Source organism: Haliotis asinina, chromosome 3 (assembly GCF_037392515.1).
Source record: "Haliotis asinina isolate JCU_RB_2024 chromosome 3, JCU_Hal_asi_v2, whole genome shotgun sequence".
NCBI lineage: Eukaryota > Metazoa > Mollusca > Gastropoda > Lepetellida > Haliotidae > Haliotis > Haliotis asinina.
Window position 1 is genome coordinate 26,111,354 of NC_090282.1, and position 22,646 is coordinate 26,133,999.

At 39.5% G+C, this 22,646-nt stretch overlaps 1 protein-coding gene across 1 annotated transcript in view; it reads right to left on the reverse strand.

Moving 5' to 3' along the window:
* Nucleotides 1–13,809: 13,809 nt before the first annotated feature.
* LOC137276704 (neuropeptide receptor 15-like) overlaps nt 13,810–22,646 on the reverse strand; it is a 29,500-nt gene continuing 20,663 nt past the window's right edge. Inside the window, exon 2 of the mRNA XM_067808324.1 lies at nt 13,810–14,848. Coding sequence (XP_067664425.1) covers nt 14,125–14,848 — 724 coding nt within the window. The 3' untranslated portion in view covers nt 13,810–14,124. The remainder of the gene's footprint in view (nt 14,849–22,646) is intronic.

Genomic DNA, 22,646 nt, shown 5'->3' on the forward strand with positions numbered 1-22,646 from the left:
AGTGCGTGTTACATTTCTATGACTTGAGCGTATCCAACACATGCGTGCAGTCAGTATGGAGACACAGCTTAATCAGATATTTTCATTGGTAGATCTGATATATCAACCACTTTAAAATGGACCCGCTGGTAGTACATCTATGCAAACGAATTATGTTTTGCAAAAACTGCATCGTTCGAACATAATTTACTGACACGCTGTAATTATTTAATTTTCTTCAGTAGAATATGCGAAATATCAACCTTTTAAACATAGGCCAACTGGTAATAGAGCTATGGAAACGAATTGTCGTTTATAGACGCTGCATTGCTGTAGTTTTGATAGAAGTCGCTTTCAAATGTATTTGAACATACCAGATATCCGAAACGGGGCTACTCATAGTCATTAGTATCGCAAAGGTTCCGAGTTTGATTTGAAACACAGCCAAATATATAAACCCATTTTCCCTTGTGTCCCCGCACTGGCTGCTGCAATGAGCTTCGTAAATCACCCAGTTGCACTTATGTTGGTCAGCGAGTTCAATCAGTGTTCAAAGTAGCGTTAAACCCTAATAACCGACTGACCAGTGTCAGAATGTAGGACAGGTCACGAACCCCCTCTTTCATGTATGATTACCGTGAATCAAAGTCATCCTCAATCAGGCTGCCGTCGGCACTCACTAATCACATTCCAAACAAAAAGCGCACCGACTCTGTCTCTGGTGTGTAATAAGCGCTATACCAACACACATGAAACACGAGCAGTCTCGGACATTCAGGTTAATGATCCAATATATGCCTCTTTCAGACATGTACTATGTACACACAGTGCGTGGGATGCATCGTAATGTCTTCGCTGTAACATGTAATACACATGTAGTAACCAATAATTCTAGAAGACGTCCTTCCGTGGGCATTGTCCAATGCATCGCTGACAAACATTGTTAATGTGCCGTTATAGATACAGATTGAATATTGTTATGTATACTGAGATATTCTACTCCCCGCAACTGATGTATGGAATTTTATATCGCAAACTTAACTGCAAGCATGTATTTCATTTAGTCAACATTAAAACTGTGTTACAGTGTTGATGTTCATATAATAACAATAGCTTGCTTGTAATGCGCTTTCAATGTATAACATGCTCAAAGCGCAAGACATAGAAGTATATACAAAACAGACACTAGGAGACAATAACAGACTATTCAGTTAATTATTGTTTGATAGGCTTATCTGAAGAAGTGGTTCTTTAGCAAGGATTAAAAAGTAGGAAGTTCTGTACAGTCACGTAGATATAGAGGTGGCAGGTTGCGGTTTGTATACGTTCACCGTTCACCAGTCCTGAGGATAACGAGGTGACGTTTATCCTGAGAAAGTAGGGAGCGAGATAAGCGGTGCTGTCTGAGGGACTGGGCCAGATACGAAGGGATACAGACGGCAGAAAGTGAGGTACAGAAGCGTAAATTAAATTCTTGAAATTGACTGGGCAGCCAGTGTAAAGAATGAAGGAGTGGAATAGTCATCAGAGTTACGTGACCGGGTCACTACTTGTGCAGCGGCGTTCTGTACAGGCTGTAGGTTCCCTATCTTAGTGGTACTAGCTAATCAATCCTGCTAATGGTTAAAGTCAGGAGAAGAGTGGTGGCATATTCTGCGGTGAGATATGGTCGGATATGTCTAATAGTACGCATTTGAGCAGAGCAGCTCTGAATACGTTTTGAAACATGGTCATCACGTGACACATCTGAGTCGATAATGATAATATTTGACCTTGTCAGCAATGTGGATGTTTGTATTATAGAACTCAAAACATGAAAGACCACACTGTGATCTATTTTTCTGTGGCCCTTGGACAGTGCATTTTTTATCACTATTTACGTTTTGTTTGATGTAATACAACTACGCCTTGATGTCCTAACAACATGTCCTAATTTCCGTCAAAGCGCTATGCGCCAAAAGTGGCCTTGACTCGATGGATCTGTAGACGTGAGAGTCACCAGTGTAATGGTGTCAATCCGCTTCATGTCTTTCCACGACACTCCCAAGCTCTTTCATGTACAAGGTGAACAGAACTGGTCCCAAGACGGATCCTTGTGGAACCCCGTGCGTAAGGTATGTTGGGTCAGATGACAACATATCCATGTTTACACATGACTCCTATTGGACAGGTACGATTTGCTGTGATAGCTGCCGTAGGGGGTCTGGAGGGGATCATGAAAATCATGTTTGTCTAAATGTTCAAAAAGCTGTGTGCATACTGCACTCTCAACTAACATAACTGAGATTGGATACTGGCCAGTGGTCGGTCAGCAGATCAAAGTTTCAGTTGGGCCTTTTCGGGAAGGGCTGACTTAAAGGAAGGCGGCACTATTTCATATTCAAGACTAGTGTTTTTGGATTTTTGTAAGAAACGGAATTAAAATATCGATGTTATCAAGGATGATGGGTGTTGGCACAGGGTCCAAATCACAGGAAGTAGGATTGGACTTCCTGAAATTTTCAGCACTTCATCGCAGGTGAATTCGTTGAAGGTCACCAGTTTCTCCGAACAAGTATCATATAGTTGATCAGAAGGCTAATTTGTGTCCGTCTAATTTTCGCCTGAAGAAAGTGCACTGTATAGCTGTATAGCTGTATTACACATTTTGATGTAAAATCACATAAAATGACGACTAATGTCCTTCTTCATTAGCGTTGGAATGAACTCGCAAAACACGCGTAATATCCTTTTATACTGCTGATTTTTCAAAGATCAACGGCCGATATGTTCGTACGTGATCCTGTATTCTAAAATAAAGATGCTGGTAATTATTCTCGTTAATCATTTACTTCCGTTACAAATATATGCCGATGAAATTACGCTTGTAACAGCTTCTGGATCTTTGAAACGTGACGTAAATGATTGGTGTATCTGACGGATGATCACATAGCTTCTGTCTGACATGACATTGTGCTAAAATCAATCCGAAAATGTAGGTGTTAGAACTAACTCACTTCAACAGCTGAAGCAAAGCGTAAAATGCTTGCTGAATTATGAAGCCATGCACTAATATTTAAAGGGCGAAACGCATCACTAATGCTCTTTTTAAGATTTATAAATGTCCACGTGTCAATCAGATTATGCCCAGAACATATACGAAATTTATTTATACGAATACAGTCAATAAAGCACCATGTGATTTGATGGAAGTATATCATTGTTAATTCTCTGTTTGCATGAGACACTCTGGATGGGTGATCACTTAGCACCAGCCGCTTCCAGTGACGACGGTTTCGTAGTAAGTAGGACCTTTCGATGTTCCGGTGCCGATTTTGTCTTATGGTTCACATTTGAGTTGCACCTATAAACATCGCAAACATATCGTTACATAATGTATGTTTATCTCGGGAAGACACAACGTAGCTCATATGGACGTCACCTTTTGTGTTTTAAATTTTGAAATATAAATGATGTGTAATGTTCTACTTTGTAGGAAGCTTTTTCCAAATAAGCTTTTTGATCGGTAGTTTACTGATCATACCAAAGAATTGACTTTCATTCACGAAATAGGTACAAGCTAATGTACTATTTGTATCAAACACCGTGAAATATTTGTACACTGTACAATACCATGGTATAATCCATATACGGGATCAAGGGAACCATAATACATGGGCTATAAGATCATGATGCTATTAACTGAAAGCAATCTAAATGATTACACTGCCTGCACTATCTCTGACATTCAACGTGCCTCACAACAGATCCCTGTAAAAAAGCTTCCTTCCCAGACTAAACAAAGAACTTTGTGAAAACATGTTTTTTGAAAACGATTGTGTCTTGACTCGATGGGAACATTCTTCGTGTACATGTCCGACCAACACCTACCCGCTCTCTGATTTATGGGGACACATAAACGCTGGCGGAAATATTGGTATTTTCAATTTACGAGCAAGTCCTGAGAAGACCGCCCGGCTGATGTTCAATGCTAAGCAATATTCCCTATCAATAACCTAAATGGATGTAGCATCATGATTGTGGGAATCAGCGCCTCGTGTTTTTTTACCCATGGTTGGGCAGAAACTAGCTAATGATGTTTGCACACCCCTGGATCTGTCGTTGGAAATGAGGAATTTTAGATCTCTCTGTCAGGTTTATAGCCCAGCTGCCGGATATAGCGGACGTTCACGTAATGAAATGAAGTAATGCCGGATTAGCCCGGTCTACTTGCCTCTAAGAACTCTCGGTTAGATTACGTGCACTTCCAACGTAGCATGGGCTCCTGCTTGAAGCAGGGGTTAATGCGTCGTCGTCATTTGTCTGACAAAAACCAATATCGGACCGTCCCCCTTTGTTGCGCTGACTGTCGTGTTCATGTCGATTGTCATAAAACTCTAATAGCTGATGCTCTCATATTGGCAAACATGATCAATCTGAAAAATATGTTCTTGACGTAAGGAATTTATTAGAAATAGGTGTGATGCTTCATAATCTTTATCATGATGTAAACAGGCGTTTTCCGAAAGGAAAAAAAACACATCTTAGAAGTAATAAAATAGATGCCACTTCCGTTCCTCTGAATCATATGGATATGGATGTTTATGCTTATGTTTTGGCTGAGTATCTTGGAAATGTGTCGTCATAATGTATAATCAGTCTAATCACTTTTATCCCACTGTACCAAGTTTAATCAGAGTGAAATAATATTATGCCAAACCACTTATTGACAAGATCACGCAGATTGTAATCCTCAACAGATCCAACGAAACAAATGAGAAGACATGTGGTGCTCTTCGGCTCTCGTTGATACGCTAGTTAGGAGTCCAGTCCCCAAGTGTTTTGTGTCATTTCATTCCTCGTTACTGGAATGCTCCAATACGAACGAAAGCTTGAAATTTCCAAAGGTTTTTTTTCTTCTTTTTTTATTGCTGAAAAAGATCTGGGTCATCCTTGATTGATACCTAATGTCATTTGAATAGCCTGGACCTATGTCATGTCATGATTTACATGATAGACCAAGGCCTAATTTACTGCTGGGACAAGGCGCGTCAATTAAACATGGCGTCTTTAACACGACCCATTAAAATCACTGCGTTTCCTGTCTATATAACAATATAGCAAATATTGTTGAAATTGCATCCGCAATGTATGAAGATTACCATTGCTTTCAAAATCCGATTATGAGATTAATTTTCAAACGAATATAACCTACACGTGTTAAAAAGTCAGTGCCAGAGAACACACTTTGTGGGTTATACGGCGAAACAGATGACGTTAGACGAAACAGTTAGAATGATAACTGTTAAAATGAATTAGTGAAAGTCAGTGGTGATACCAGGTGTTTACGAAAAGGGCAAACAAGTCCTCCTAACGGGTGTCCCTAGCCACTCGCCACGACAAAATCATATGAACCTGTTGCTTGACACCGCACAGATGATTTGTGATAAAGCTGAAATCGAGCTTTTTGATTTTTTTTCTGGGTTTGTTTATAGATGTGTCACTGGGCATCGTAAAGGCTTTGTACCATTCAAAAATAGGGGATGTTCCAGTTTGCGGGCATACCACTGGCCAATGCCAATGCATATGAGAAACAGTAATATATATCCATACATAGAAATATGGTGACCTACCTTCAATCGTTGGAAATCTATAGCCCGTGTTTTATATTGTATTCTGCTTTAATTACTAGAATATTTTGCTTTTCCATGCTAGCTTTACACCCATGTATGTGATACCCTACGATTGTTACTGTCCATTGTGACAGGTTTCATTCTTCAATGTTTTCATTTCATGTCTCTTACATAAATTGTTTTCCTCAAGACATGGCTGAGATATTGCCGATTTTAATTCATTCACTCACTCACTCACTCACTCAGAGAAAACATTTCCAAACGAATGAAATAAACTCTCACATATTCCGTAATTTCTGTTCAAAATCTGTTTCCTCCTAGATTTCACCATTTGCAACTTACCAATCTTGTAAACTGCAGTACATGATGTAATATGCAAACTGAAAAGCAAATGACAAGTTCAGGTTGTTTGTGCTCGTTGTCCGTCAGGAGCACGATGACTAGGTAGCGAATAGCTGTCATTCACCTCAAACTAACGCCGATTTGCCACTCTTTCGGATTTGCCACTCTTTCGGATTTGCCACTCTTTCGGATTTGCCACTCTTTCGGATTTGCCACTCTCTTACTTAAGACGTCACTATGTAGGCGTGATCACACGGTCGAACTGCACATTGTCTTTCAAAAGATATTGTCGAGATTTTTCAGTGTAATGGAAGTACAGATGACGAGAAATAGCGGCCATACATTGTGACGTAAAGATTTGCAGAGTTAACACGTTCGATAATGTTTTCATGTTGCTCGTTCAATAGCATGGCATCGTTTCTGTTGTGTTAAAGCGTGGCAATCCTACGTATGTCACTGACAGGAAAAATCAGGTTTCTGTCATAGTAATGTGCTATTTTCTGTGGAAGCTAGGGATTTAATGAGATTGTTCTACCTTCCATTCAGGTGATTGTTACAAATAATTACTGAAGTGACACTCCATAAACAAGAGACACAATCATAAACAAGAGACACAATCATAAACAAGAGACACCCATATAGATGTAATGGACATGGAGGACGGAGATGAATAGGGGGATGACCCACTTGTCACCTGATGTCAAAGTGCAGGAACCCATCATGGCGATTTAATGGCGATGCATAGACATCCATAATGCCGAGGAGAATGGAACAGGCCAATTTTCTGGAATAAATGCAGTTATCTGTACTTTTCCTTGATATGAACGAGGGTAAGATCAATCGCTGCATTACCATTGATTTCCTTTTACATTAGGATCCGCTCCCAGGAACTCTAGATCCGTCTGCCGAAGTATCTCAGATACTGATCCTTAAGAAATACTTTAAGGGCTGCATGATCGTATGAGGTGCTGCTTGTCACGGTGCCAAAGAGGGTTCTGGTACTTCCTGAGAAGATTTCAGATTTAGCTGAAGTGCGAAAACACAGTCGATGAAATGTAAACTAAATGAAACGAAACATTCAGTTCCAAGAATCAACGGTGCCCAGGAAATCCAACACCAAAGAAACAAAAGCCTTCTATCTTGTTTGCGTATTTGTTAGGTTACTTGCTAAACTCTGATATTAACCACCAAGCGCCAGGCTATATTTGTTTTTGAAATACCTTTGTCTAACCAGAGATAAAATGTTTCGTATATGCTCATAATGGTTAGCAACAGTTATCACGCACACAAGGGCCATGTATTTTCCTTCGTTAAACCGTAGTCCGTCATTTCCATTATAACATACAGCAAGTGGTCCTGACAAAGCTGAAGTAATATTTCAGTCAGTTCGTTATTAAGTTTAGTCGGACCTACAGCACACACAGGTAGTGCTAGTTTTGCAAATCAAAACTGGGTGTCAATCCGTCGACGAGACGACACTGGCACCCGTTAAACTCGAAACCGTGTTTTTTGTATGCATTTGAATCGACATATATGCCCATACTGGGAAAATCTGAAAAATCGAATTTGGCCAAGATGTTTCATTTAACAGCGTGAGGTATATCGATGATATCAGATCAGCCCATAATGGTCGAACAACCAATTTCCTCTACAAACTCACTCACATGAACTAGGAATAAAATAATGCACGTGAATCAGTCCCCTTCGTTTCAGATTTAAGAAATACAGTTCGTTCTACCACCATGTATAGTGTAATAAACCACACTTTCGCCCTGTACTATTATATGGACGCTTACGTCCGAGTGCTTTAACGATATAATAGTACAGGGCGAAAGTGTGCTTTATAACACTATACATGGTGGTAGAACGAACTGTATTTCTTTTCTAAGATGCCGTATTTAATAATTTCTAAGCCTAATTTCGAACAATGTATGACAAACAAACGCGGGTGTCTGTGGCCTAAATTAAGAATCCGCTCACAGGGCTAACTGACGCGCTGTTCTTTTGACGTGTCAGCCCACTGCGTTAAGACAAACGTTACGAGAAAAACAGCTGATGAACAGTTTGGTGAAGATTTATGTTCGGGTTAAATATTTTCTCTAGATCATTTTAATTACATCTGTGATTCCCTTAAACCATACAAGGCAATATGACCCTCTCATTTCTACTACCAACGAAAGTGTAGATCAGTACATTCAACTGAAGCTGACTAGTCATGAGACATTCCACGATTGCATTGTGGGAATGTAAACATTACAAACATGACCGTGTCTCTATAAAGTTTTGAGTCGAACTATGAGACATTTTATCCTTCGGAAAACACAAACGTAATGTTTCCACCAGTGATGTTGCTGTTTGATGCAACTGCAAATCAAGAAACGGGATGCAACGAAGCAGTTTACTGTGGGAGGCTGTATGAGGCGATAGCAATTGACATCCATCGTGACGTCGGTTACATTGTGACGTAATGCAAAAAGGTTCGATTACGAGGGGGCAAACTGGAATGGCGCAGTGACGTCAACACACTGTGACGTAAAGCAAAAAGTGCACATTATCGTTTGATAAAGTATTGTCGGCGCCTTTGATCTTTCACCGAACCATCTTAGAATTGTATACTAGTATGTGGTATATGGCTGCAATACTGCCGATGTGATGTTAAATATTAACTCACTCACTCACGTATATGTGGTTAGAACAACCCAAATATTGTCTGTCTGACATGAATATTCCCAGGAATATTTCAAAAGGTGTTATATGACTCCGTGGCAAAAGTTTGATCAAGTATACCACACTCAAATCCTGAGGTTTCGAAATGTTAAATGGTTTAATGTGGAGACCACTTCCACACTTGACCAGTCCGTAGCACGTTGAAGTCTTTGTAATTCCTACTTTGGATTGTACTATATGTTCCCCCGTTTTCTCCTGGCTGACAGTGACCTGCATCGGCGTTAGTTTGTGGTGAATGACACTTGTCGGGAAGAATAAGGCAGCTATTCGCTACCTAGTCATAGTATTACTGGTTACTTAGAGACACATGACCCGTGAAGGTCCCGGGGTAGAATAGGCCTTCAGCAACCCATGCTTGCCATAACAGGTGACTATGCTTGTCGTAAGAGGCGACTAACGGGATCGGGTGGTCAGACTAGCTGACTTGGTTGACACATGTCATCGGTTCCCAATTGCGCAGATCGATGCTCATGTTGTTGATCACTGGATTGTCTGGTCCAGACTCGATTATTTACAGACCGTCGCCATATAGCTGGAATATTGCTAAGTGCGACGTAAAACTAAACTCACTCACTCACTTAGAGACACATGCATATGAAAGAAGCGGCATCTTCCTAGCGACACTGCCTTAAGAGAATACCATGAAAAAACTACACCCACTGACAATTTCTTTAATTATATTAAGCAAAATTATTATTTATATTGCAAGTGAGTGCAACATTCCAGCGATATGGCAGCATTTCGTAAATATTCGAGTCTGACCAGATAATCCAGTCGTCAACATCATAAGGATCGATCAACGATTGGGTTACTATCCCGATCATATCGCCTCTTACGACATGCATGGGTTCCTGAAGATCAATTCGAACACGAATCTTCTATGATCGTTCTTTATTGTAGCTCCAATATGTATTGTAAAAGCTGCGTAAAACCATACCTACTCAATCACCCAATCGATCATTCAGTCAGTTCTTTATCATGCTTGAAAGTAGTATTTCTCTTTAAAGCTATGGCAAATGAGAATGTGTTAACGGACGAAATCAATAATCATTATGGCATTCCATGTGAAGAACATTTCCAAATTTGATGCATCAGTGACTAACGTGACATGTCCAAAGAAGTTTACCGTGGTTTTTTTTCAACAATTGCCCTGCCCCTGCTTGAGCATGTAAGAGATATCGTCGGGAAAATTGGATACGTTCAGAGACAGCTTACTGTTTCACTGACAGTGCTGATTATGGAAAGGTTTTGATGTTTTTCATACTTGATATTCCCGAAATGGGATGTCCTTTGTAGTTCTGTTTCGCAACATACAGTGTCTAAATCGGATCTTGCGATCTATCTATGACCATTGATAACTCCATTGTGTTCAGAGTTTCCAACATCAGCAAACGTATGCCCAGACAAACGATGATCTGATAATCTGATGATCTGTTGGAATGTGTGACGCACGTTATGCGTTGAGTCCCTCGAACCCGATGGGTTAGGCACCTGATAGGCATAACCAGTCCACAAAGTCGGGTATCTAACCCACTAAGCCACCTTAACAACTATGCACAACTGGTAGTCTAGATCACGCTCTTTGTGAGCACCTTCAGACACGTACAAACAGTCCCCTTTCCCAAGACCGAAGGCTTACAGTTGTAGGTAGTATTTGTATAAAATATGTCGTAAATAAAACTAAAGATGTCATGGTTTCCACAAACTCTGAAACATGTCTTTGTGTGCAATGTAAAGCCATGTCATACATGAAAATCAGTTTGAATGCTGTGCTGAAAACCTCTATGGTTTAAATTTGGAATATGTCAAATAGTAACCTGTGTAAATAATCTGGGGCTTGACAGTTATATCCATTTGGGTTCCTGTTCTGGCGAGAAACCACGCTCTGGCAATATCGATTACGAGACAGAATTCAAAGCTTGTCTAGACTTTAGATTTGTTATGTTCAGGGCGCATTTACAAGAATTTTGTCTCGGGTGAAATTGTGGTATTGTGTCATTGTTGAAACATTTCATGTCCTTCTTGCCAGTTTACTTCAATATTTGTCAGCCTAAGTAACTTTTTCAGAGCGGCACCGTGACATGAGACATGTAAATCAATCTGATGTGGAACATAATACCCTACTTACTGTGATAGAACGTATTAATGTTTCGAACCAATAGTGAAAACTAGAGCTTACATAAGGCGCCCATTCTTTGAATATCGATTTAGGCGAATGCTCATAATTCGGTTGGCGGTTGTACATGTAGGTCGAGTGTTACTGAGACACATGTCAATTCGTAATAGTCAGAGTTTGGAACTGCCAATTATAACACTAATATATCCTAAATTGAATTCGAAGTCTTGCTATCTTCCTGATTAGGAATTCGATCCGGCCCAAGAGACTACTAATGAATTAGAAACCACATAAACAAATTATGGAAAACGGAACCTATACATTCATCTGTGCATTACTAAATTGCATGCAGACCAAACCACAGCGTTAGAAATATGTCCTATCATAGCATCGTCAGTGTAGGTTCACTAAATTTTCAGACCCTTCTTACATTCAACTCATCAGTAGGTTTTACGCACATACAAGTGAACCCCATAATGTATTTTTTCATTTTCACATTACATTTTAATTGTGAGAAATACATCGAACACCTGGAGCATGCAAATTACACAATTTCAGCAATGCTTCCAACATTATTACGTCGGTAAGGTGCCTTGTTCAATGCCCAAAAGAGTCTGGTGTCTGTTGATGTTGATGAAATAAAGCTAAAGGCGGTGTAAATTCTCACTCACTCAATCTTGTGGATTATATGTCAAAGGTAACTGAGCGAGCGGGGATGCCTGGTTGCGATAAGCCGGCCCTTTCATGAAAGTCACTCCATTTTGCTATGGAGTCCCATGAAAGCGTGTCAGAGATCTATGGTCATTGATTCGAATCCGCTTGATTCCGATTATGTTGCTGGTATGTAAATTTTATTTTAGAACCGTGATCGTACCTTTCACTGACGCGTTGACATGCAGGACCTCCATCGGGCCTTTTCCGTAACTATATTCAGCTGCAGGAATTGGAAAATGTTCAAAGCATCCATAAATCAATCTCAATCACTCCTAAATAATTATGGTGTGATCAGTTTCTCTGACAAAGCTCACAGGGAGTTATCATTGTACACCAATGGCATGGAGCGTCGCGCTTGCTTTCAGGCAAAGGCCTTCTCCGGGTTTTTACGTTTTGCGACTATTTAAGCGGAATTAATGGCACTGATTGACTATGATATCCGGTATGGTTTCATAAATCTTGTTGTGAAGGCGTACCTGTATTTAAGGACACGACATATCTGTGGTATTCTAGTATTTTACTGTCCATCGTCGACAGGTTTTTATAGTGTTCATATGTTCCATTTTAGTGTTAAATATTCTCGTCACGATATGGCTGAAATATTGCCGATGTGACGTTAAATATGAACTCACTCACGCACTCACTCACTAAGGACACGACTCTGGTTGTCCGTTTACAACGCTATTCCGATATTAAGAAGGTTCACGAGACCAACGGTTGCACTAACTTGAACTGTTGTATAGCATAACCAACAGTAAAAGAGAATCTGGTGCTGTGGTAATCACGACATAAAAGTATCACTATGTGAATCTATGTGAATGATTGAACATTTCTGAAAAATAACTGAGATAAACACATCAAATACTTTTCGTTTCTTTTAAATCTTTTCATATTGATAGACTTTTCCCAACATCTTGTAGGGAATATATCCCAGGTTCGTAGACGTGCAAAAAGTAATCCAAAACTGCTCTGAGCTTATTGCTTTCGCCAGAGCTTCCTTCATGTTTGCGTACATGTTGAATTCTGATGGAGCGACTTCCAAACAGACATGCTGGTTATATAGGAAGACATGCGGAGTTTGCACTGATTTATACGCTGGTACATTGTCCTGGTGGAGGAATACACCTTTTCCCTTTGTCTTAATCCCGTAACTGACTGAAAATTGCGTCATTGTTTTCTCTATCATGACAACTACGAATTCCATAAGTTAAATATTCCAATGATGGGACATTCTTTATCTTCTTTGGCTGATGAGATCGCGACTTCTTCATTCAGAGACTGGCTGGGAGATTTGAAACGAACCTTCATCCATACTCACAAATTGTTGCAAGGCCTCCTGGCTATGCTATCACAGAGCTGGATTAACAAAAGACATATTGTACCGGGTGTCTTTTTACCAGGATCTTTTGACCCCAGCGTGTCGATCTCTGAATGTACCACAGATTAGTCCAAATTCTATAAGTGATTAATGTTCTTCACAGTTCAAAGAACATGTGTAGATAAACTTGAATCACATCACTTTAGGTCCACAGTCTAAGATTAAATGGTTCCCCGAGTCCATGTGAAGCTCAGATCGTATAAACACGAGGGTCCCATTTCACTAAACGATCGCATCACTGCGACTGTCTTAAGTCTAACATAGCGGAGTAGCTCTACGATATCTTTTTGAAATAGGGTCTTGAAATAGGGTCTGTAAATGTAATGTTCTAACACGTAAGGTTCATGGAAATGATGTTGAAAGGGTTACTGTTAAGACTGAAGTCACATAAACCCGACGCAGGTCGATACACTGACGCATTTATGTAGGTGTCATGGCCGTCAATGGGAAGCTTCGTCTGTTTAATGTAACGTGACCATCAACACATTTATCATTTAAGCTACACAAGTGAGGTGTTTGACTTGTGCACTCAAAAACACAGATGAATAATGTCGTATGTCAAAAATGTTTCATGCCATTTTAATGTGCTTAAATCAGAATAATTTGTTAAATCACGATATGTTAATGTTTGTATTTCCTGAAACATAAACACAATACATGCGACTATACATTGGTACTGAGGCCACACAAAACACATTTGATATAGGACAAAACACTTTTGAAAGTTTTGTATACTTTTATAAATTTCCCTTTCTCAAAGCAAAAGCACGTCAGGATAAATTATTTTCAAATGACACCATTATCTATTGAATATGTGCGTCATATTCGACTGAAGTGTCTAAGTATGAAGAGCACAAAAAATATAATTTTACATTCATAACTAGACAAACATAACAAAATCGATGATATTTTAGCTTATCACAAGTCAGTCTCGTGCATGAATTGTGCTTGCAAATCGGCTACCACACAACAACTATAACATTGTCCAAATATTGCACTATAATTACACGTTCATTCATTTTCGAAATAGATAAATCATACAACATACAAGAATAATGTATTTCTAATGATATACCTTTAAACACTAACATGACAATCCCTGCTGACAAATGGTGTAAGCTACACCAGACTGACCCATTTATCGTTGTGTTCAAAGTATGTTAATAACACAACAGTAAACATGATCAGATTTCATTGTGTGTCTCGAAGATGCGTCCTCCAATTTCTCATTATGTACAATCTTGTCCACGTGAAATCTACACTCTAGACATAGTGGTGCGAGATGTGCTGTTTCTTCTAGAAACAGCACGGGAGTCGAAGGAATCAAATCTTGTCCTCCGGTATGCCTTCCGCTCCATCCGATAGCAAATAAAACACAGACATCGCTTGAAGTTCCGACGGAAGTTCTGGCTAAATATGCTGTAAAGCACGGGGTTAGCTGCGGAATTCACGTGGGTTATAATCATAACAAAAACAAGGAATGGCCAACTTTCTGGAAACGGAGTTCTCGAGAACGTGTTGTATAAAAGGTGAATTTGTTGCGGCGAGTAGCTGATGAAATAGATAAGCACACTTGCAATAAGCATCTTCACAACGCCCTTTCTTGCCTTTATTGTGTCAGCGGATCTTTCTGTTTTTGAATGTGCATCCGGGCGCATCTGGAATCGAGTGTTCAGTTCTTCTGTACTTGCGTACAGCCTTCGACCTATCACTGCGTACAGAACTATTTGTATGATCATGGGTTGAAAATAAAATAACACCGATTCAAGATATTTGAAAATAATGAAGAACTGGAAGTTATTTCCTGGAAAGATGATCCGACACAATGAAAGTCCTGGTACTACTGGTGTGACTTGGTTGAAGAGTAATGTCGGCAGTCCACAGCCTATAGCGACGGGCCAAATGAAAGCTATGACGCACAGGATCTTCTTCCGTGTACACACAATATGCGCCTTAATGGGAAACACTATCGCCACAAACCTGAAATAGACAAAAACAAAAGTATTTGATATGAATTATACGATTGTTTGTTATTTTGTGCCGTTCTCTGCAAAAGTCTTATCAAATGACCTTTAAAATATCCAGTCTGTACCCTACAATTCTGTGCTTGACACCATGAGCATCGATCTACGTGACTAAACTTATGATACGCTGAAATGCATCAGCCAAAACAGCAACGCTGATCACCCGATCAGGTCAGTCGTTACTTAAAACAAGCTTGTAATTCTTGTAATGCATTCATGATTTCACCACACACTTGATCAGAATATAAAGAGCTTTACAAAGTAGATCATTATTCAGTGTGACATATCATATATATTAACAAAATACTACGAGCAAGGATCCTGTATAACTTTCATCTACTTGCTTTGCGGACATACAGTCTATACGCTTGCCAAAATCAATCTTTGAGGGTTTCGAAGGCAGGTTGCCCCGACTATCGCGCCAAGTTTGCCAACGCATTCCACCTGTCTGTAGGTGTATGCAAAGTGGTGCACTTCGAAGATCTGTCCTGTTTCAGGCTTTCCACCATGACACGCCATATGTACTTGTCATTATGGTATATGCCATACAGTGTTCGTTGATATAATACTATGCTTTGAACAATAAAGGACGACATATAGAAAGGTAAAGAAAGTGTACATAGATACAGATTGATCTTCGTTCTGAACCAATGAAAGAGACAGGTGGCGTTTGGGAGGAGGGATAGTGGTGCTGAGTTTAATGTCACAGGGATATTGGTAATCACATTCCCAGTAACCAAGGAACAGTGTCCACCACCAGTCGTGTCCATGTCAACAGTAACTTTCGTACTGAATGGACGCATACAGACGCTGTACATCTACACATCGTACGATGTCGTATTAATCTGGTTTGAAGCATTAGAGAGAGCCTTAATATACCCTGAAATGATATTTGAAGAAATTACAATGACTATGTAAACATGGGATTTGGAAACGCAGTTACTTGGCGCTGAATGCATTAAATGTATGCTGAACCAAGCAATTACATTCGCGAAAGTTGACACGATTTGTGAATACTTCACGGAAAATCTGCATTACCATTATAATACGATGGTCTCTTGGATCCTCTCTTCCGTGACTAGAATGCCTTTGTTGTCTCCGTTTTATTATCTTACTCTCCAGTAACACATTAGCAAAGTACGTGATATGGCCAGGGATTACTGGGTCCACCGCGTTGTCCTACATTACTGGCAATTACGCCAAGATGTCTATCCATTTATTACATACGGCTGCGAGTAGGGAAACAAGAGGAGTGGAAGGAGTCCGTTATAAACGAAATATGGTTATGTAACAATTTTTGTTTAGATTCGATTCTACAGGGACTGCCCTTTCCCCATTACAGAATCATTTGATTCATGCAACATGCCATTTAATGTCTACCTAAATATAAGTTATGTTCAATGAGAGTCATAAGAGTAGACATTGCATATATCTTCTGTACAAATACATAAATACATAAACACATCGATCGAGGGGATAAGACATAGGGCAAAATGTATAGTGTTAAAATATAGATCTTTTCAAAGTGGAATATGTATGTGTTCAGTTGTTGTTTCTCAGTCTGAAATGAGTGCATGAGTGAGTGGGAATAGGTTAAGCTTTTAACATTATTCTAGCGATATCACGGCGAGGGACACCAGATATGGGATTTACACACTATGTGGGGAATAGAAGGCTTTAACCACTGTACTGGCCTACCGTCCGGTCATTAAGACATCTGTGTTATATGTTTCTTTGTTTTTGTAACATAACTGACAGTTCCTAAACAATGTAGTAAAAGTAATTGTAACACACAGTGTATACTGTTCAAGAAAACGTGAATGAACTAGGATACATTTATGCCATCTTGTGAGCGCATACTGACTCATTGGTTTACTCTATATTGTCATGACAGGGCTAAAGCCGTGACGTCTTGAAGTGCTTGTAAGGCCAAACTTGTTGACTATATATTGGATTTAGGAACAAAGGCATTACTGAAACGTTTAACATGCCCATGACTTATCTTTGTCGAAGGAATAAACTGAAACGAGAAATCAAACATATCAGTCATCGGGGCATAGCTACCGTCACAGAAAAAGCCCGGTCTACACACGAGTGTTGCTAAAATGCTTGGGCAAGCCGTCAATACTATCTGCACATGAAACTTTGCACCCTGTCGGCCTTCCCGAAAAATCTGGTGTGTAAAGTATGCGCACCTAATCATTAGCTGAACAGGTAGAATTGAATGCTACGGAAGCCTATTAGGGCCACGGTGAAACATTTTTGGGTGTCACTATCTCCTTCGTAGGCCTTAGTATCTCCTACGTAGGACATACTATCTGCCACGTAGTACTTAATATATCCTTTTAAAGGTTCGGGTCATGAAGTGCGGTTATTAAATTGAAAAATGTTTGGTTATGCAGGACATTAGATTGTAGAAATGCACGTCAATGCATATTTATGACACTAACGCAGTGTTAATACACGGTGTTATTGTGTGTGTGTATGTGTGTGTGTGTGTGTGTGTGTGTGTTACGTTTGGGTGACGTGGACCTTGATCTAATAACGCTCTTGTGCGGTTTATTTTTTCGTAATTGTTTACAAGTTGACTTGACTATGGTGGAACAGTGTTGAATGCGACGCAAGGCAATACGGAATTAAAACAGACAAAGATTGTAATCATAGCTGTATAGTACAACTATAAGGATATAAGTACGCATAGACTGCCGCCGACAGACACGTCTGTGCACGCAGATTATGACTAATGTGCAACGACCTCTGAAATGTCCAGCGCATAATAGAAAAATGTAACGAAGTGCAACAAAGTGAACTAACTGCAATGCGTAACAATAGGGCCAACTGAACGCAAGGCAGTAACGTACAACAGTCGGTCCAACACATGAAAGTAATATGCAACAATTATACTAAGTCTACTCACTTACAACAACCACTATATGTTATTTATGTATACATCGTTACAACGAAGATGAATTTCTCCACCAACTTCGGGGAAACAACTGCAAACCTTATGCAGATTAATTGCACGAGGATGATTCATCAAATTGCTGAAAAGCATGTGCAAATATCGTGCATGTGAACTGCTGTGTTTTCGTGTTAAGTTTTGGCAATAATTTGCCATTCTTCACCGAGCGTAATCATTTGTTGAACGCATGACAATAATTTTGTCAACGGTATTTGTTATTTGTTATTATACATTAGTTCATGTGTAGACAGTACATTTAAACAGTAAGGAATATTTTGCAAAGTCTAGCTTAGAAAAGCTGACTGAAGTATGCGGCTACATTTACACTAGTGCGTCTAAACTTTTGGTTTGTAGTATAGTTGAAGTCTACTGATGAAGGAAACAGTAGACTCTTAGAGTAAATGAAACACATGATAGTAGACTCTTAGAGTAAATGAAACACATGATAGTAGACTCTAATGGTAAATATAACACATAACCGTAGGCTCTAAACGTAAATGAAACACATGGCTGTAAACCCTAAAACAGTGAATGAAACTGTCAAAAAGGAAACGGATTCCGTGACTGGGGGAACTAAGTTGACCCTTTCAGATTAATGTATAATAACATATATCCTACTAAGTCATGCGCAGGTGATATTAAGTCCTGTGTAGGTGATATTAAGTCTTAAGTAGGTGATAATAAGTCCTACGTAGGTGATACTAAGTCTTACGTAGGAGATGCTAAGTCCTGCGTAGGTGATATTATGTCCAACGTAGGTGATAATAAATGCTGCGTTGGTGATACTAAGTCCTACGTAGAAGATATTAGGTCCTCCGTGGGCGATAGTATCTCCTCCGTAGGAGATAATGAGACTAAAAAGATTTTTCACCGTGGCCCCAATACGCTTCCTTAGAATGTCGCATAGATTAGTAATAAAATTGTGTATATTGTTTAAGAGTGAATTGTGATACATTTGTTCCAAATTGTGAGTGCCCATTGGCTTACATAATATTCTACACTGTCATGACATGACTGACGTCGTTATGCATTGGTGTGGTTCTAAGACAGAATATGCTGACTGTATATTGATTTCAGAAACAAAGATATAATTTTGAGAGACAAGTTTGACTTACCCGTGACTTATCTCTGTCGCAGGAATAAATTAACGTGATATATCAAACACATATGTTTACAAGATGTGTTACATTTCACTACCACCCAAACATATGTTGCCAAAAGGACATACGTCAATCTGTATTGAGCTTCATGCATATATGCTTGATTGATTATACAGAATAGTGTGTGCGTGCTTTGATCTGGTCAATACGAGATCGTTAGGCCCGACAACAGGGACAAACACTCTATCAAGGCGAGTTTGGTTTAGACATGTAGGGGTTATCAATATTAGTTATTTCGAGTAATTCTGGTTCAGTCATTCAGCTCTACGACACCATCAGTCCCCTCACGTCTTGTTGTTGGCAGATAGCCAGGCTCTGAGGACCACTCTAACTATGGCCAACGAAACTAAACAAAACTATACTCTCATGGACATTTTTCAAAATGCAGCTTGTAGTCAGCAGTGGCTAACATTGTATGTATGTCTACAAAAATTACACGGAACCATCAAAGTTAGTGATCATTAATATTTTGGGGGTAAAGTTGTGATAACTTACGATAACTAACAAACGCTCCCATCGTATGAAAAGCGTGTAGATCGCCATGTTAAGAATGCTTTCTCCATTAACCCTTTAATGACTGTAACTGGGCATCAGCAACATTAACACGCCGCCGTCGATCATATCAGCAACTATTTGACAATAGACGTCTATTGTCAACTGAACAAGCGGTATAAACAGTATAGCGGTACTCGCAGTATTTGTCACAAAAGTGAAAACCCCTTTGTTGAAAATAAAGACTTTTTATCTGTGACAGACAAAAGCAGTTTCATACATGCTGGTAAACAGATACATATGCTCTCAATCGAGGCAACATGTTACACCGATTCATTCTAATAAATAAAATCTCGGCCTCAAAACGTCGGTAACGTATTGAATATCTAGGTTATATTCGTTCGTTCGTTCAAGCCGACTGAAGAGCATCACGGATGATTTTACAGTATGGTTCAAAATTATTGAGAATAGCTAAAGCATTTCATATTATTAAACGAGAACAAATCAGATAAAATTGAATGTATTGTGAAAGTGAACTGACCTTTTCATGTTGTGTAGGTAACAATTTAATATTTTATCAAGTCTCCTTGAGCTTCACGGCACAGTCTAAGACGGGTAGGCATACTTCCTATCAGAGAGGTTAGTGTCTCGTGAGTTATGCTGTCCCAGTATCGGACCACTTCTCTCTTCATGTCTTCAATTTTTGTCAACCCCTTTTGTTTCACACATTCCTTTATCATCCTCCAAATGTTCTCAATGGGATTTAAGTCAGGACTATATGCAGGAAATGGTAATGCAGTCACATTTTTCTCCTGAAACCACTGCTTGGCATGTTTTGCGGTGTGTTTAGGATCATTATCTTGCTGCAAAATCCAGTCATTTCCATAAAACACGTGCACTTGGAAGGAGAACATTATCTATTATGTTAGTGTAGTGTTGACTTGTCAGATTTCCCTCAAACACACACAGCAGGGTCGTTCCTAATAAGGATATCCCTCCCCATACATGAAACTTTGGGCTGTATTTAGGTCGTCGATACAACGGTGCTGACGCAGACTTTGTCCATATTTTCACATTATTGGGATATACCCATATTGAGCTTTCATCAGTAAAAATCACATTTTCCCAGTCAAAGTTTTCATGTGCCAAACACCACTCAACACGCCTGTCTTTATGTTCTTGTTTCATGAGAGGAGAAGGAATTCCAGTCTTTTTCTCCCATCCAAGATCAATCAAATTTCTTCTAACTGTAGATTTTGATACAACTGTTGATCCCCTTTCTATCATTTCATACCTGATGTTGGAGATGCTTGCCCTTTGCTTTTTAGACGCTAAAATTCCCAGCCGGACGCGATCTGAGAAGTCCAATTTTCTGGGTCTCCCTGCTCCTTTCTGGTGCCCAAAATCCTTTCCCTCTTTAAAATTCTTCCTAATCCTATACACAGTAGAAAGAGGAGTTCCTGTTCTCTCTGCCAATGTATTTACATCATCAATTCCTTGATTACACAAGTCAAAAATCAACCTTCTTTTATCTTCAGCAGACATTGTTGACAGTGCTGAGGAAAATGACGTCTGCTACAAATTCAGGGGAGGTAACTCTAATTGTACTATACTCAGTAGGCCAAGATGAGTTACCTCCCTTATACCATTACTTAGTTTTAAGTATCAGTGAATCAGCTGAGGTGTTAGGATAGCTCAAAGTAAGAAGAAAAATTCTCAATAATTATGAACCAGACTATATGTGTATAATATGGGTTTATGCATGTACCAGCAGTCTATATCAAAACTGAAAGGAACATCCAGCATATTTCAATGACCAATAAAAATAATAGTTGGTGTTTTGCAGTTTTAGGTTGTCACTCGTGTATGTTAAAAGGTGCATTAAAATTACAACTACGCTCTAACCACTCAGGACATGGCAATGCTAGACAGTGGCACAGCTATGCATTTACCAATACACTACATACCTACTACAACTACTACTACAACTACAACTACTACTACAACTACTACTACAACAACTACTACAACAACTACTACTACAACCACTACCACAACAACTACTACTATTGGCTATTTATATAGCGCACATATGTCCATAACTATAAACAACTAGTGCTTGCTCAAGGCGCTGGTATTTCTTTCCCTCGATCTTTGGACGTCAAACTCAACGTCACATCGTATTATCTATCTCAACTCCCCGGGGTGTATATAACTCTTGCCGCCACTTGGAGCACCGAGTTAATTGTGACTCTCTCATCCTAACGAGCTACCCAGTTCACAGCTGGATAGACTGGGACACATAGTCACAGTACATTGTCCACGTTTACTGCATGTTGTTGCACCCGCTACTAGGTATTTGCACGTATTCGTGGGTTCTTTTAAATTGATTACACAAGGCCGTGTACTGTACACTAGGGGGTGTGACAACACTGAGGGAGTGTGCACATACTCAAACGACTCCGATACCTTGATTCTCTGTAAATAACATATTTTTTAATCACTGTCAATTAATACTTAGCCTGCGACCTCGTTGTATCGCGGTACTTAGCATATCCGTAATCGTCAATGGAATTTGGAACTTATGTGGCTTTTTCATCGTGAAATCCGATTACCATGACATTTAATCAGCACATTTGTGTAGAAAATATTATTTTAACTTTGATAGTGTTTCAGCGAGAGCCATTAGACGAACGAGGCCGGTTAATAATTACCAAAGGAGCTGACTCCATCGTATCGCGGTAAACACTAAAAGTCGGATTGCAAAGTGAAATAGGGAAAGAAAATGAAATTTCTTTACTCACTTCAATGTGAAAAAGGTTGAGATATTTTTTGGCTATCCAGGTTGCACAAAACTGTGTCCATAATGACACATTATCCCGGGAAATCACCAGGCTTCCAAAAATAGAACGCACAAATGTTCAATCAAATTAGTTTCACAGTCATTTAGAGAATTTATTCACAATGTGAACAGAGAAATTCACAGTGGCGCCTCACAGAAGTGATGTCAGTGCAAAATGACAAATGGGTCCAGTGCTGACACTTGTCACACTGAGCCCACTTTACTATGACAAGATAGGGGTGGGAGCAAATGCTTGTTGCAAGCTAACAGGATCATACTGTCGTCTTGCCTTAGCAGG